The sequence below is a fragment of the Rhinoraja longicauda genome, chromosome 31 (assembly GCF_053455715.1).
Source record: "Rhinoraja longicauda isolate Sanriku21f chromosome 31, sRhiLon1.1, whole genome shotgun sequence".
NCBI classification, from domain to species: domain Eukaryota; kingdom Metazoa; phylum Chordata; class Chondrichthyes; order Rajiformes; family Arhynchobatidae; genus Rhinoraja; species Rhinoraja longicauda.
In genome coordinates, this window is record NC_135983.1 from 28,996,279 (window position 1) to 29,013,903 (window position 17,625).

At 43.4% G+C, this 17,625-nt stretch overlaps 1 protein-coding gene across 7 annotated transcripts in view; it reads left to right on the plus strand.

Moving 5' to 3' along the window:
• Window positions 1-17,625, plus strand: part of slc31a1 (solute carrier family 31 member 1) — a 49,308-nt gene that overhangs the window by 11,929 nt on the left and 19,754 nt on the right. Inside the window, exon 1 of one of the 7 annotated variants that reach the window (XM_078426467.1) lies at window positions 5,124-5,214. The exons of 5 other annotated variants lie outside the window; for them this stretch is intronic. In XM_078426467.1, coding sequence (XP_078282593.1) covers window positions 5,197-5,214 — 18 coding nt within the window. In that variant the 5' untranslated portion in view covers window positions 5,124-5,196. Of the gene's footprint in view, window positions 1-5,123; window positions 5,215-17,625 lie in introns of those variants that run through there. One more of the 7 variants, XM_078426470.1, reaches the window with a different exon arrangement.

The window sequence follows — 17,625 nt, forward strand, 5'->3', positions numbered from 1 at the left end:
AGAGCATCTCTGAAACGACAAGGCTTGTGGGGTGCTCCCGGTCAGCAGTGGTGAGTGTGTACCTACCGACAGTGGTCCGAGGAGCGTCTAACTGGCGACAGACAGGGTGTTGGGCGCCCTCGATGCACGAGGGCAACGAAGGTTATCCTGTCTGGTCCGAACCGACAGAAGGTCTAGTGTGGCACAAGTCACAGAAGATTTTAATGGTTGTCAAGGGAGGAATGTGTCACAATACACAGTGCATCGCACCCTGCTGCGTATGGGGCTGCACACGGAGGACCAACAGCATATTAGACAGGTGGCCATAATGTTTCGGCTTATCAGGTCATAATGTTTTGGCTCATCAGTGTACAATTTTACCAAGCCAATTAGCCTACAAACCTGGATTATTTTATAATGTGGGAAGAAACCGGAGCACCCGGAGAAAATCCACGCTGGTCACGGGGAGAACGTACAAACTCCACTGCCAGGATGGAGCCCGGGTCTCTGGGGCTGTAAGGCAGCACCTGACCACTGCAATGCCATACTATTCGTCTGCTTCTCTGCCTAAGATAAAACTAACCAACCAATTCATTACAGATTTGAGACTAAATTCAGGACTGTTATTTATGATTTAATACAACCCTTGAGTTACTGCCTTCACAATATGTTTAGTCCCTCCTCAGCCACTATCTTTCTGCAAATCCCTGCGATCTATCAATCCACCACTTGCATTGTTGGTCCATTACTGCGCTGGCTGAAAGGGTTTTTTCCCTGGATTTGCCGTTTCAGATAACCTGCCTTTATAGCCCTCACCATCATGTTTCCTGCACATGTCTCTCTCTTCCCTTCTGGTAATTTCAGCTTTTATGTCTTCCTCCTCCTTATTATTCATGGGTCTTTGCCAGATTCTTTCAACTGCTGTGTCGCTCAGCCTTTCATGGTCGCCATCCTGTCACCATCCTCTTCTTTACTTTATTTACCTCTTTCTCCTCTGTGCAGGTCAACATTTATTACATCTCTAACTTGTCATGCTGTGATGAAAGGTAATCGACATGAATGTTAACTGTTTCACTCAATGCAGCTTGTTCCACAAATGCATATTGAACTCAGTCTTTCCAATAACACATTCCATTAACGTTTAGTGCAAGATAAAGCCGGCAAAGTCTGATCAAGAATAGTCTGACAGTCACCAATGAAGTAGATAGTAGTTCAGTGCTGCTCTCTGGTTGTGGTAGGATGATTTGGTTGCCTGATAACAACTGGGAAGAAACTGTCCCTGAATCTGGAGGCGTGCGTTTTCACACTTCTGTACCTTTTGCCCGATGGGAGAGGGGAGAAGAGGGAGTGGCCGGGGTGCGACTCGTCCTTGATTATGCTGCTGGCCTTGCCGAGGCAGCGTGAGGTATAAATGAGGTCTGGGCTGCGTCCACAATTCTCTGCAATTTCTTGAAGTCTTGGATGGAAATGTTCCCAAACCAAGCTGTGATGCATCCTGATAAAATGCTTTCTATGGTGCACCTGTAGAAGTTGGTGAGAGTTGTAGGGGACATGCCGAATCTCCGAAGCCTTCTAAGGAAGTAGAGGTGTTGGTGTGCCTTATTGGTCGTTGCTTCAGTATGGGTGGTCCAGGAGAAATTGTTGGTGATATTGACTCCAAGGAATTTGAAGTTTTCAACCATCTCTTCAGCACCATCAATGCAAACTGGGGTATGTGGACCGCTACACTTCCTGAAGCCCATCGCTATCTGGGGTATGTGGACCGCTACACTTCCTGACGTCAATCACTATCTCCTTTGTCTTGCTGACAATCTGTACGTCTTCACAGTGTGGGAGAAAACCAGAGCGCCTGGAGAAAATCCACACAGTCACAGGGAGAATGTACAAACTCCATACCAACAACACCATAGTCAGGATCTAACTCGAATCTCTGGCGCATTAAGGCAGCAACTCTACCGCTGTGCCACTGTGCCGCCCCTAAGAGGCGCTGGCACCAGAGGAATTGGTCATTTTGAATGGTTTGGTAGGTATAAGTGCCAGGTGGCCGACCATTTCATGTGTTCATCTAAAGGAAACCCGTACAGTGTCATGGACAACTGCACACACACACCACCAAAGGTCAGGATTGAACCAGGGTCACAGGAGTTGGGTGGCAGAAACTCTGTCTTGCAGTGGAATTACGATTAACGAGATTTTTATGGCTCTGAGATACTTAGCCTCAAAGCCAAATGTTGAGTTGCTTGTGCTCTCTGCCAGTTCATAGGGCAGGAGTATCTCAACATTTGTCAATATTGCGCTTTAAAAACAAATTTGAAGTTTGACACTAGACTCATGAAACAATCTGTTCTGAGTTCTGAAACAGAAGGAAATTACCAAGTGGACAGAGAAAATGATTCATGGGTGTTCTTTAAACTACCTTGGAACAAGAGCAACATTGCCACTCTTTACTAAGAATTCCTGACCCAAGGCCACGTTGAAGCTGGGAAAGGAGCACCGTTAGAAGCAACAACCTTAAACCCAGGCCCTAGCCCTGTACAGATGTCCAGCGTAAAAGGAGCATCGCATTAGAACCAACAACCTCAAACCCAGGCGCCTGCCCTGTACAGATGACTAGCGTAAAAGGAGGATGCACTAGGAGGAGTGCATCATTTCCTACACCATCTACCCAGTTGCTCCCTCCAGCACTCCTGTCTCACTTGTGACAGGGTCTGTGGTTCCTCCATTAACCTTGAAACCCACAACACTGCAGTGAAAGCAAGTCATCGTCAAAAAGAAGAACTACAGAACATTTTAGCAAACCTATTTGTTTTTACTCATTTGAAGGATGTGACCTTCAGGCTGCAAGCTGAGCCAGCATGCCATTGCCCATCCCTAATTGCCCTCAGGAAGATGGTGGTGAGCTGCTGCCTCAAACCGCTACCACGGGGTTAGCTAGGGAGTTCCAGGATGGTGGCCAAGCAACAGTGAATGAATGGTGGAGGAAGGAACTGCAGATGCTGGTTTAAATCAAAGATAGACACAAAATGCTAGAGTAACTCAGTGGGACAGGCAGCGACTTTGGAGAAAAAGAATGGGTGAAGAAAGATCACCTATTCCTTCTCTCCAAAGATGCTGTGTGTCTCGCTGAGTTACTCCAGCTATTTGTGTCTATCTTCCATGTGTAAAACCAGCATCTGCAGTTCCTTCATACACATTTCCACAACATCAATTGGACATAACATGAGTGATGAATTAGTGAACACTATTTCGTTAAGAGGCCCAAATTGGTGACAGTGCAAATTTGATGAGGAACCAAACAACCACTTACAAGTTCCTTTAGAGATTGACAATCTAAAAAAAAGCTGTCCTGTTTCCATGAAACCTCCGTGCAGTAATAGGACATCATTTCTCCTAAAGAGCGGTTGTTACTTTAACGGCTGTGCCCATTGCAATCGACAAGTATCACTTCGATTGACACTTGTGCAATCTATTAAACAATGTAATCTGCAGCTTTTAGTACTTTAGCTTGCAGTAACAAAAATAAACTTATTGCAATAGCCTTATTATTGTGTGTGAAACTCTATGGCCTCTAACTTCCTTTCCTCCATTGACATATGTCTTTGCAATATAATTTTCTATAACGTGCGGTGTCATTATGGTTTAGTTTTATCACTTTATGTATGAGACCTTTGCAATCTTCTGTTAATGATTGGCTGTTAGGTCTTTATGTATAATTATATTTGGTGTGTGGAGCAAAGATGTGCTGTCGGGAGTGAGCCTGGCCTGAAATCCAGTAGCAATTACGCAGCAATGATTTGTTATTTAATCTATGCTATCAGTTGTAGATCTGACCTGACCTACCTGTCAATCCATTGTCAGCAGAAAGGAGACCTTCATACTTTCATGTTGGCGCAGAACGAGGTTCATAAATGAGAACAACGTGGGAACATGATGTGCCAACCAGATTCTAATTTAACCAGGAAAAAAAACAGATGAAAGATATATTTGGCAACCAAAGTTACAAAAAAAACCTTAAATCATGAACATTCTTGATCTTCTGAGAACTGGTTGGCATTGTTTATAAATAATCTGTAGTTTTAAGACTCGTGTTGTTGGAAGCGTCAGTGCCATATTGAGTTATGGCCCCGTGCAAGGATGAAGACCCTTGGGCTTCTGAGGCAAAGATTTGTTGTTCCTGTGTTATGAGGTGATTTGGGTTTGTGTAGGATTTTCACAGCCATGGAACTTCTCACGGCAGTTTACATCCAAGGAAAGGCTTTTAAAATTTCGGCAAAATTATAGGACAGACAACAGCTGATCTATGGACAATAGGATCTCAAAGTAGCTATGTGAGCATTATTAGATAACGGTATCCAAATTTGAAAAGGTCGTTAAATTGATCAACGTTGGTCCTTGTGTCCTCTAAGACCTCGCCCATCATCTCTCCACACGTGCACTCTTTACAGCAGGGAGGCTCGAAGTAACAGTTGATAGACACAGAAAGCTGGAGTAACTCAGTGGGTCAGGCTGCATCTCTGGAGAGAAGGAATATGTGACTTCATGTCGAGACCCTTCTTCAGACTTCAGTTGATTGTGAGCCCCGGCTGACTTTAACCTTTCCAAGCCTATGCTCATATGTTGCATTTCATGAAAAAATAAACATGTTCTTCAAAATGCTTTAGAACTTTGAACCTTTATTTATTTAATAATATTAGAAATACTGAATTCACAAAGAAAAATCTGCTTAGGCAGGGAATTGTCAAATTGCTGTTGTTTCCTTGGAATTGGCTTGGTCTTGACCAGCTGTGAGATCTGTCTCTCTATCAGAGTCTGAGGGACAGGGTGGGTGGAGGGAAAGCTCATCTGAAGAAACTGTTCAAACTATGTCCACTCTCAGATGGAAACATGATCATTGCAAAGGAAAGGCTGTCGATTATCTATAGGGTTTTCCTGACTTGTAGCAACGTTCTGCTCAAAGTAACCTTCTTACCTGAAAATCAAAATGCTGCAAATATAAAAAGCTTTTTGAGTTTTTCTTGCTCGCCTCATTGGCTCATGGTTGCATCATCGGTTGCATTTTAATAAAATTAGTGAGTTATTGATGATGACGGATCCTGACTTGTGTGCTTTCAGTAAACATTAACTAGCATCTTTATTAGCCAGTCAGCAGATGACATAGTGGATGTGGGCACTCTCCAGCATTGCTGACATTTCTGTGGTGTGCAGCGAAAGGCAAGCATGAATAACAGCACCGAGGTAAGGGCAACTCCAAAGAACACTGGTCTGGAGCCACAGTGACCCAGAGGTGCAGGATGAAGTCTGTAATAAGAATAAAGAGAACAGTATAATCAAACTGTGGAGATTGTATGCGATTACTCCAGATAGACATTGCATATTAGTCTGGGAGAGAACAGGGCAAGTTCATCAAGTTGCTTTCTGGCAATGATTAATCAGTGTTTTTTATTATTTTTATATATATAAAATATATATATGACTTTCTTTGCTTATTGTGGTGTTTACAGAGCACTATGTTTATGTAGCTGTTGTGCTGCTGCACAGTAAGCATTTCATTGTTCATTTCCGGGACATATGACAACAAAACACTCTTGACATGTATCATTGTGGGGTAAATATGCATTGGACATGTATATGAAACATAATTCTTCAACATCTGAAAGCTCTAATTTGTGCAATTATGTGATTGTGTCCACACACTTATTTCCCATGTCTGCTGGTTTTTCAGCCCTGATGTAAACTGCATATGTGTTCAGGAGGGAGGTTGGAGAGGGCAAGAGTTGGTGGCAAGAGCTCCAAGATGGATTAGTCATAGTCTGAAGAAGGGTCTCGACTCAAAACATCACCCAGTCCTTCTCTCCAGAGCATTTAACAAACATCTTGCTCCCCTGGTTCATGCATGTACGAAGAAGGGTCTCGAGCTAGAACGTCACCCATTCCTTCCCTCCAGATATGCTGCCTGTCCCGCTGAGTTACTGCAACATATTGTGTCTATCTTTGGATTAGTCATGTTGTCCTTCCTGCATGTATCTTTATTTGTTCAGACAGAACATCAAGGGAGGCCAAAATGCTGTAACAACCACACTAAGCTTTCATCAGAATTAAGTTTCATGTCGTTAACCTGAAATGTTAACTCGGGTTTGTCCTCCACAAATCCAGCTGGACTTGAGGATTTCCAGCAGTTTTATTTTCAGTTTAATTTCCGTTATTCATTGTTTTTCGTAGGATTTTTTAAAATCCAACTTGTTTTACGTGCTTGTTATTACCCATGGGGTTAGAGATTGGTCCACATATCTATACTGTTATTCTATCGAAGGTATTTATTCACACAATGCTGGAGTAACTCAGCAGGTCAGGCAGCATCCCAGGAGAGAAGGAATGGGTGACGTCTCTGGGTCGAGACCCTTCTTCAGACCCTTCTTATACTGTTATTCTGTTGACTTCTAAATCTTTTGTGCTCAATGTTATGTGAATGCTACCCAGTCTTCACCACTGCGGTGGAACTGCAATGCTTTAATGCTCTTCCTTGGCATCTAGTTGTTTACCCCTCCCCCCTTCCAATTGGTGGGCCATAGAGTGATACAGTGTGAAAACAGGCCCTTCAACCCAACTTGCCCACACCGGCCAACATGTCTCACTTCGCCAAGCCTCTGCATTTGGCCCATATCCCATTAAACCTGTCCTATCCATGCACCTGTCTAATTGTTCCTTAAAAGTTGCAATAGTCCCTGCCTCAGAAGGCAGTGGAGGCCAGTTCTCTGAATGCATTCAAGAGAGAGCTAGATAGAGCTCTTAAGGATAGCGGAGTCCAGGGGTATGGGGAGAAGGCAGGAATGGGGTACTGATTGAAAATGATCAGCCATGATCACATTGAATGGTGGTGCTGGCCCGAAGGGCCGAATGGCCTACTCCTGCACCTATTGTCTATTATCTGCCTCATCTACCTCCACTGGCAGCTTGTTCAATACACCGACCGCCCTTTGTGTAAAAAAAAGTTATCCCTCAGATTCCCATTACATCTTTCCCTTTCATCTTGTTCTATTATTAAATTAAATTATTGACATTACTATCAAGGTTGAGCTGTTTTGTGGGCAGTCCCTGGGGATCAAGGTAGACTTGCTTTCCTTCCCATTCTGAGTTCAGAGACGGCTGATGAGGCCAATGTGGGAACGACAGACTCATCCATGTGTGGGACAGGAGGTGGCTGATGGGTTAGTGTGTTGAGTGGTTGTCTCCCTTTCCGCCTGTGCATGGGCTCAGTGCTGGCCTGGAGGTTCTCACTACCCTCCTGAATGCCCCAGCTCCTCTGAGCAGTTAATCCAGACCATCCCAGGTGTTTGTTGGAATGTTGTACTGTTTCAAATAAGCTTAGGCAATTAAAGGTTTTTAAATGGGTCTGATTTTGAAGATCGTGACTGGGTTTATATTCACTGGAATTTAGAAGGACGAGAGGGAATCTTATAGAAACATATAAAGTTCTTAAGGGATTGGACAGGCTAGATGCAGGACATTTTTTCCCGATATTGGGGGAGTCCAGAACCAGGAGTCACACAGTTTAAGAATAAGGGGTAGGCCATTTAGGACTGAGAAGAGGAAAAACTTTTTCACCCAGAGAGTTGTGAATCTGTGGAATTCTCTGCCACAGAAGGCAGTGGAGGCCAATTCACTGGATGTTTTCAAGAGAGAGTTAGATACAACACATAGGGCTAAAGGAATCAAGGGATATGGGGGGAAAGCAGAAACGGAGTACTGAGTTTGGATGATCAGCCATGATCATATTGAATGGTGGTGCTGGCTCGAAGGGTCGAATGGCCTGCTCCTGCACCTATTTTCTATGTCTGAATATGCCTTTCCGACGCATTAAAAGTGGTGTGAGAGAGGGGTAAGTGGGGAAGTACGATATGGGAAAGCTATGTTCGGCATAAAGGTGTTTATCTACACTAAAACACATGGAAGTGTAGTATGGAATATGACAACCCGTGCAGCGACTAGAAGTAAACAGCATTGAAGATTTAAAGAGATTTTGCATCTGCAAAACAGTAATGAGGATGCTGTTCAGGGCGTTTAATGTACAGAAGGATATGGGCAGGATTAATCTGGGGCTTAGCTCTGAAATGTCCATGTTGGTGGCAAAGGTAGTGTGTTTGTGCTGACGAATCTGCACAAAGGTTAAGCAGGAACAAGCTGTGTGCAGTGGGCTTTCTGATTTGGTGTGTAAGTTGGATTGGAGTGCTCCGTGTACAGTCTCCAGCATCCAGCAACGCAAATGTCAATGAGATGGTTAAACAGCCACTCAGACCGAAGAATTCTCACCGCAAACTAGCAGATACAAAGATAATTATTATTGTAGTATTACTAAGCAGTTTACTGAAATCAAAAATAAAAATTGGGTTAAGCTAATGGGAGTAAGTGATACTTAAAAATGATACTTTGAATTCGCATTTGGGGGGGGGAATTAGGAAATGATACATTCACGGTTCAAAAACATCTGTTCAGTTATAATCTTGTTCACCATTTTGAAACTCTCAAGTATTTTTTAATAATGATTAACGCTCTTGATGTTTCAGAACTGGGGTAGTTTGCACAACTTTGAATCAATTATATGTTGCGAGTTTCAATGTTGTTTGGCAGTGAAGGCAGCAACAGTTGAATAGAATATGCAGGTATCATTCAGAAGCACCCATTGGATTTCATTGCCAAACTGCACATGTAAATGTAGGAACTTCTACTGGTGTTACAGGGCCATTGACAGTTCTACCATTTCCAATCATAAGTTCCAGATCATTAACAAAATAAATGTTATATAAGGTAGACACAAAATGCTGGAGTAACTCAGCGGGTCAGGCAGCATCTCTGGAGAGAAGGAATGGGTGACGTTTCGGGTCGAGACCCTTCTTCAGACTGATCTTTCTTTAGACAATAGACAATAGGTGCAGGAGTAGGCCATTCAGCCCTTCGAGCCAGCACCGCCATTCAATGCGATCATGGCTGATCACTCTCAATCAGTACCCCGTTCCTGCCTTCTCCCCATACCCCCTCACTCCGCTATCCTTAAGAGCTCTATCCAGCTCTCTCTTGAAAGCATCCAACGAACTGGCCTCCACTGCCTTCTGAGGCAGAGAATTCCACACCTTCACCACTCTCTGACTGAAAAAGTTCTTCCTCATCTCTGTTCTAAATGGCCTACCCCTTATTTAGGCTAATGCTATATAACATTAGTGCCTTTCACGTTATTGGTCAGTGTTTTATCTTCACTTTCTCCATTCCCTCTCTTTCCCTGTTTTGGTACATTTTCTCTTTTATCAGCCCCTCCTTCTCCCCCATTCTGACATAGAAACAAAGAAATAAATGTCATTTTTTGCATCTTCGGGACATCGCAGCATGGCCAATTTAATTTAATTCTGAATTGTAATCTTTGATTATGTAGAGTAAACAGTCAGACAATTTGCAGATAGCAAGGTCATCCTGCAAATTAGCAGACAAGATAAGGAACAAGGGTCCCAACTCGAAATGTCACCCATCCCTTTTCTCCAGAGATGCTGCCTGACTTGCTGAGTTACTCCAGCACTTTGTGTCTATCATCGGTGTAATTGTCGGCTGGAACTCTGCGAGGTTAATTGTCGGCTGGAACTCTGCGAGGTTTCTTTGTGCCATTCCTTCTCTTGTGTCACAAAGAAGGTGGTGATGGGGGCCTGGAACACATTGCCAAGGGTGGTGCTGAAGGCAAATACAATTGTGGTGTTTAAGGGGCATTTGGATCGACACGTGGAAGTGCAGGGAATAGAAACATAGAAAATAGGTGCGGGAGGAGGCCATTTGGCCCTTCAAGGCAGCACTGCCACTCATTGTGATCATGGCTGATCACCCACAATAAGTAACCTGTCCCTGCCTTCGCCCCATATCCCTTGATTCCGCTAGCCCCTAGAGCTCTATCTAAGGCTAGTGATTCCACTAGCCCCTAGAGCTCTATCTAGAGGGATACGGATCATTTATAGGCAGATGAGATCAGCCTCATGTTCGGCTCCAACATTGTGGGCCGTTGCTGTGCTATACTGTTCTATGTGTGCACAATGGGGAAAATGGGATGTTGTTGAATCTTGCTCCAAGATATTAACACAGACCGTGCTGCATCCACTCACTATTGCAATAAACTGTCAAGTAAAATTATAGTTTAAATTTTTTTTTGAAATAAACATCTTAAGCAAAGATTTTCAAGGTGAAATAACCATATAACCATATAACCATATAACAACTACAGCACGGAAACAGACCCGTTCGGCCCTACCAGTCCACGCCAACCACTCTCTCTGACCTAGTCTCATCTACCTGCTCTCAGACCATAACCCTCTAATCCCCTCTTATCCATATACCTATCCAATTTACTCTTAAATAATAAAATCGAGCCTGCCTCCACCACTTCCACCGGAAGCCCATTCCATACAGCCACCACCCTCTGAGTAAAGAAGTTACCCCTGATGTTACCCCTAAACTTTTGTCCCTCAATTCTGAAGCTATGTCCCCTTGTTGGAATCTTCCCCACTCTCAAAGGGAAAAGCCTACCCACGTCAACTCTGTCCGTCCCTCTTAAAATTTTAAAAACCTCTATCAAGTCCCCCCTCAACCTTCTACGCTCCAAAGAATAAAGACCCAACCTGTTCAACCTCTCTCTGTAGCTTAAGTGCTGAAACCCTGGCAACATTCTAGTAAATCTCCTCTGTACCCTCTCCATTTTGTCGACATCCTTCCTATAATTTGGCGACCAGAACTGCACACCATACTCCAGATTCGGCCTCACCAATGCCCTGTACAATTTTAACATTACATCCCAACTTCTATATTCGATGCTCTGATTTATAAAGGCAAGCATACCAAACGCCTTCTTCACCACCCTATCCACATGAGATTCCACCTTCAGGGAACAATGCACAGTTATTCCCAGATCTCTCTGTTCCACTGCATTCCTCAATTCCCTACCATTTACCCTGTACGTCCTATTTTGATTTGTCCTACCAAAATGCAGCACCTCACACTTATCAGCATTAAACTCCATCTGCCATCTTTCAGCCCACCCTTCCAAAAGGCCCAAGTCTCTCTGTAGACTTTGAAACTCTACTTCATTATTAACTACACCACCTATCTTAGTATCATCTGCATATTTACTAATCCAATTTGCCACACCATCATCCAGATCATTCATGTAAATGACAAACAACAGTGGACCCAACACAGATCCTTGGGGTACTCCACTAGACACTGGCCTCCAACCTGACATACAATTGTCAACCATTACCCTCTGGTATCTCCCATTCAGCCATTGTTGAATCCATCTTGCAACCTCACTATTAATACCCAACGATTTAACCTTCTTAATCAACCTTCCATGTGGAACCTTGTCAAATGCCTTACTGAAGTCCATATAGACAACATCCACAGCCTTGCCCTTATCAATTTCCCTGGTAACCTCTTCAAAAAATTCAAGAAGATTAGTCAAACATGACCTTCCAGGCACAAATCCATGTTGACTGTTTCTAATCAGGCCTTGTTTATCCAAATAATTATATATGTTGTCCCTAAGTATCTTTTCCATTAATTTTCCCGCCACAGACGTCAAACTAACAGGTCTATAATTGCTAGGTTTACTTTTAGAACCTTTTTTAAACAAAGGCACAACATGCGCAATGCGCCAATCTTCCGGCACCATCCCCGTTTCTAATGACGTTTGAAATATTTCCGTCATAGCCCCTGCTATTTCTGCACTAACTTCCCTCAATGTCCTAGGGAATATCCTATCAGGACCTGGAGACTTATCCACTTTTATATTTTTCAAAAGTGTCCGTACCTCCTCTTCTTTAATCCTCATAATTTCCATCACTACTCTACTTGTTTCGCTTACCTCACATAATTCCAGATCCTTCTCCTCGGTGAATACCGAAGAAAAGAAATTGTTTAATATCTCCCCCATTTCTTCCGGCTCAGCACATAGCTGTCCACTCTGACTCTCTAATGGACCAATTTTATCCCTCGCTATCCTTTTGCTATTGACATATCTGCAGAACCCCTTGGGGTTTACTTTTACATTACTTGCCAAAGCAGCCTCATATCTTTTTTTTGCTTTTCTAATTTCCTTCTTAAGATTCCTTTTACATCCTTTATGTTCCTCAAGAACCTCATTTACTCCCTGCCGCTTATATTTATTGTATATCTCCCTCTTTTTCCGAACCAAGTGTCCAATTTCCCTGGAAAACCACGGCTCTTTCAAATTATTATTCTTTCCTTTCCACCGAACAGGGACATAAAGACTCGGTACTCTCAAAATTTCACCTTTAAATATCCTCCATTTCTCTATTATATCCTTTTCATAAAACAAAAAGTTCCATTTCACTCCTATTAAATCCTTTCTCATCTCCTCAAAATTAGCCTTTCTCCAATCCAAAATCTCAACCCTTGGTCCAGATTTGACCTTCTCCATAATTACATTGAAACTAATGGCATTGTGATCACTAGACCCAAAGTGCTCCTCAACACATTCCTCCGTCACCTGACCCGACTCATTTCCTAACAGGAGGTCCAACACTGCCCCTTCTCTGGTAGGCACCTCTACGTATTGCTGCAAAAAACTATCCTGCACACATTTTACAAACTCCAAACCATCCAGTCCTTTAACAGAATGTGATTCCCAGGCTATGTACGGAAAATTGAAATCACCCACAATCACTACTCTGTGCTTACTACTAATATCTGCTATCTCCTTACATATTTGCTCTTCCAATTCTCGTTCCCTATTTGGCGGTCTATAATACACCCCTATAAGTGTTGCTAAACCTTTCTCATTTCTGAGTTCCACCCAAACAGCCTCCCTAATCGAGCCTTCTAGTCTGTCCTGCCAAAGCACTGCTGTGATATCCTCCCTGACAAGCAATGCAACACCCCCACCTCTTGCTCCTCCGATTCTATCACATCTGAAACAATGAAATCTTGGAATATTTAATTGCCAATCGCAACCCTCCTGCAACCATGTTTCACTGATCGCCACAACATCATACTTCCAGATGTCAATCCAGGCTCTAAGCTCATCCACCTTTCTTACAATGCTCTTAGCATTAAAATATACACATTTAAGGGACCCATCATTTCTTATTCTCAGTTTATTTCTTTTCACTTCTTTCTCTCCTACATATTGGGTCTGAGTGTTTCCCTTTTCTGCCTCCTGCCTCACACACTGCCTATTAGCTATCTGTGTTTGAGTCCCTCCCCCCAACCGTACTAGTTTAAAGTCTCCGCAATTACCTTAGCAAATCTCCCCGCCAGGATATTGGTTCCTCTCAGGTTCAGATGCAACCCGTCCTTTTTGTACAGGTCATACTTTCCCCAGAATGCCAACTACTATGTCAAAGTGACATGGGTTCAAAGTCCAGGGTGAGGCTATATTGTGTCAGGGATAGATAAAATAAAGGAGGAAATTGTAGATGAAAGTGGGGCGCGAACCATGAAGAAGGTGCAGCAGGAAGAAAGTACTTGGAGTGAGTTTAGTGGAGCAACAAAGGAGGGGGAGCAGTACACTCGCCCACCTACAAAGCTGAAGTAGTTTGACAAGGAAGAATTGTAGGGGGGATGAAAAGCAAAAACATTTGAGGAATAGATCGGGTAGACGCACAGAGTCGCTTGCCCAGAGTAGGGGAATCGTGAACCAGAGGACATAGGTTTATGGTGAGGGGGGAAAGATTTAATAAGAATCTGAGGGGTACAGTAACTTTTTCACACAAAGGGTGGTAGGGGAATGGAACGAGCCGCCAGGGGAAGTACGTATAAGAAACATTTAGACAGGTACGTGGATAGAGGTTTAGAGGGATATGCCACAGACCCAGGTTCCATCCTGACTACGGGTGCTGTCTGTCCGGGGTTTGTACATTCTCCCCATTACCACGTGGGTTTTCTCCGGGTGCTTCAGTTTCCTCCCACATTCCAAAGATGCACAGGTTCGTAGGTCAATTGCCTTTGATAATGATTCTCAATTGTCCCTAGTGTGTAGGATAGTGTTAGTGTGTGGAGACCGATGGTCAGCGTGGATGCAGTGGGCCATAAATATTTCCGTCATAGCCCCTGCTATTTCTGCACTAACTTCCCTCAATGTCCATGGGAATATCCTATCAGGACCTGGAGACTTATCCACTTTTATATTTTTCAAAAGTGTCCGTACCTCCTCTTCTTTAATCCTCATAATTTCCATCACTACTCTACTTGTTTCGCTTACCACACATAATTCAATATCCTTCTCGGTGAATACCGAAGAAAAGAAATTGTTTAATATCTCCCCCATTTCTTCCGGCTCACCACATAGCTGTCCACTCTGACTCTCTAATGGCCAATTTTATCCCTCGCTATCCTTTTGCTATTGACATATCTGTAGAACCCCTTGGGGTTTACTTTTACATTACTTGCCAAAGCAGCCTCATATCTTTTTTTCGCTTTTCTAATTTCCTTCTTAAGATTCCTTTTACATCCTTTATATTCCTCAAGAACCTCATTTACTCCCTGCCGCTTATATTTATTGTATATCTCCCTCTTTATCCGAACCAAGTGTCCAATTTCCCTGGAAAACCACGGCTCTTTCAAATTATTATTCTTTCCTTTCCACCGAACAGGGACATAAAGACTCTGTACTCTCAAAATTTCACCTTTAAATATCCTCCATTTCTCTATTATATCCTTTTCATAAAACAAAAAGTTCCATTTCACTCCTTTTAAATCCTTTCTCATCTCCTCAAAATTAGCCTTTCTCCAATCCAAAATCTCAACCCTTTGTCCAGATTTGACCTTCTCCATAATTACATTGAAACTAATGGCATTGTGATCACTAGACCCAAAGTGCTCCTCAACACATACCTCCGTCACCTGACCCGTCTCATTTCCTAACAGGAGGTCCAACACTGCCCCTTCTCTGGTAGGCACCTCTACGTATTGCTGCAAAAAACTATCCTGCACACATTTTACAAACTCCAAACCATCCAGTCCTTTAACAGAATGTGATTCCCAGGCTATGTACGGAAAATTGAAATCACCCACAATCACTACTCTGTGCTTACTACTAATATCTGCTATCTCCTTACATATTTGCTCTTCCAATTCTCGTTCCCTATTTGGCGGTCTATAATACACCCCTATTATATCTTTCTTACACCCCTATAAGTGTTGCTAAACCTTTCTCATTTCTGAGTTCCACCCAAACAGCCTCCCTAATCGAGCCTTCTAGTCTGTCCTGCCAAAGCACTGCTGTGATATCCTCCCTGACAAGCAATGCAACACCCCCACCTCTTGCTCCTCCGATTCTATCACATCTGAAACAATGAAATCTTGGAATATTTAATTGCCAATCGCAACCCTCCTGCAACCATGTTTCACTGATCGCCACAACATCATACTTCCAGATGTCAATCCAGGCTCTAAGCTCATCCACCTTTCTTACAATGCTCCTAGCATTAAAATATACACATTTAAGGGACCCATCATTTCTTATTCTCAGTTTATTTCTTTTCACTTCTTTCTCTCCTACATATTGGGTCTGAGTGTTTCCCTTTTCTGCCTCCTGCCTCACACACTGCCTATTAGCTATCTGTGTTTGAGTCCCTCCCCCCAACCGTACTAGTTTAAAGTCTCCGCAATTACCTTAGCAAATCTCCCCGCCAGGATATTGGTTCCTCTCAGGTTCAGATGCAACCCGTCCTTTTTGTACAGGTCATACTTTCCCCAGAATGCCAACTACTATGTCAAAGTGACATGGGTTCAAAGTCCAGGGTGAGGCTATATTGTGTCAGGGATAGATAAAATAAAGGAGGAAATTGTAGATGAAAGTGGGGCGCGAACCATGAAGAAGGTGCAGCAGGAAGAAAGTACTTGGAGTGAGTTTAGTGGAGCAACAAAGGAGGGGGAGCAGTACACTCGCCCACCTACAAAGCTGAAGTAGTTTGACAAGGAAGAATTGTAGGGGGGATGAAAAGCAAAAACATTTGAGGAATAGATCGGGTAGACGCACAGAGTCGCTTGCCCAGAGTAGGGGAATCGTGAACCAGAGGACATAGGTTTATGGTGAGGGGGGAAAGATTTAATAAGAATCTGAGGGGTACAGTAACTTTTTCACACAAAGGGTGGTAGGGGAATGGAACGAGCCGCCAGGGGAAGTACGTATAAGAAACATTTAGACAGGTACGTGGATAGAGGTTTAGAGGGATATGAGTCAAACGCAGGCCGGTGCAACTTGTGTAGATGGGACATGATGGTCACTGTGGGCAAGTTGGGCTGAAGGGCCTGTTTCCACGCTGTACAATTCTGTAACACTCTACGACTCTATTTACCGAAGAGCTGCTGGTGCATTTCATGGTCACCATTTTTTAGTAAATCATTCTACTGTACTTTGTCACTAGAAGATTTTAAAAATAATTTTCAGGCCAAAATTGGACGACTGGTATTGATCCACGACATTCGAACTGTGACATCACATTACCTTTTGATGAAAACGTACGTTCAGACGGTGCATTTTGATGCATTGAAGTCAGAATTAAAGTCTTGTATGAAACATATCGTTCAGCCTATCTTAATATTGTTATGTGGAAAGAGAATAAGAGGGGGCTAAGTCCTTGGGTAGATGGGTGGCAGATATTGAGGAGGAGAGGAGGTGTGTGGGTTGTGAGGGGAATGAATCATTACTGATCAGACAGGGTCACGAGCTTGATTTTGAAAAGTCCATTCAAATATTGCAACACCCAATCGAGTAGCCACTCAGACATTATCAGTCTGAAGAAGGGTCTCGACCCGAAACGTCACCCATTCCTTCTCTCCCGAGATGCTGCCTGACCTGCTGAGTTACTCCAGCATTTTGTGAATAAATACCAGACATTAACAATGTAGGGTCTGGATGTTAATGTTTAGGATTAAATTAATGCTGCACACAGGTCTGTGCACGTTGTCCTGTCCTTTCATTCTGTCCTATTTCCAGTAATGGTTGACATATTCTGTCACTAGAAGGAACTTTGTACGGTTGCTGCACTTCACGGAATACAAAGAACCCAGGAAGCAAATATGTGGAATTGACTGCTGATAATTAGTGGGCTGTCAACAATAGCTGTTTAGAAGACGACAGAGGGAGTTGCTGATTACTGTGGGAAAATAATTGGCATCTGGTTCACGGTCATAAGTGAGGGAGCAGAATTTGTCCATCAAGTCTACTCCGCCATTCAATCATGGCTGAACTATCGCTCCTTCCTAACCTCATTCTCTTGTCTTCTCCCCATAGCCCCGACACCTGTACTAATCAAGAATCTATCTATCTCTGCCCTTAAAATATCCACTGACTTGGCCTCCGCAGTCTTCTGTGGCAAAGAATTCCACAGATTCACCACCCTCTGACTGAAGGAATTCCTCCTCGTCTCTTTCCTAAAGAACATCCTTTAATTCTGAGGCATGACCTCTAGTCCTAGACTCTCCCATTAGTAGAAACGTCCTCTCCACATCCACTCGATCCAAGCCGTTCACTATTCTGTATGCTTCAATGAGGTTCCCCCCCCCCCCCCCCCCCCCCCCCCAATCCTTCTAAACTCCAGCGAGTTTGTGGGTTTTGGATCTTAATTTGGCATTAAGTGGGGCACTGTGCTCTCACCA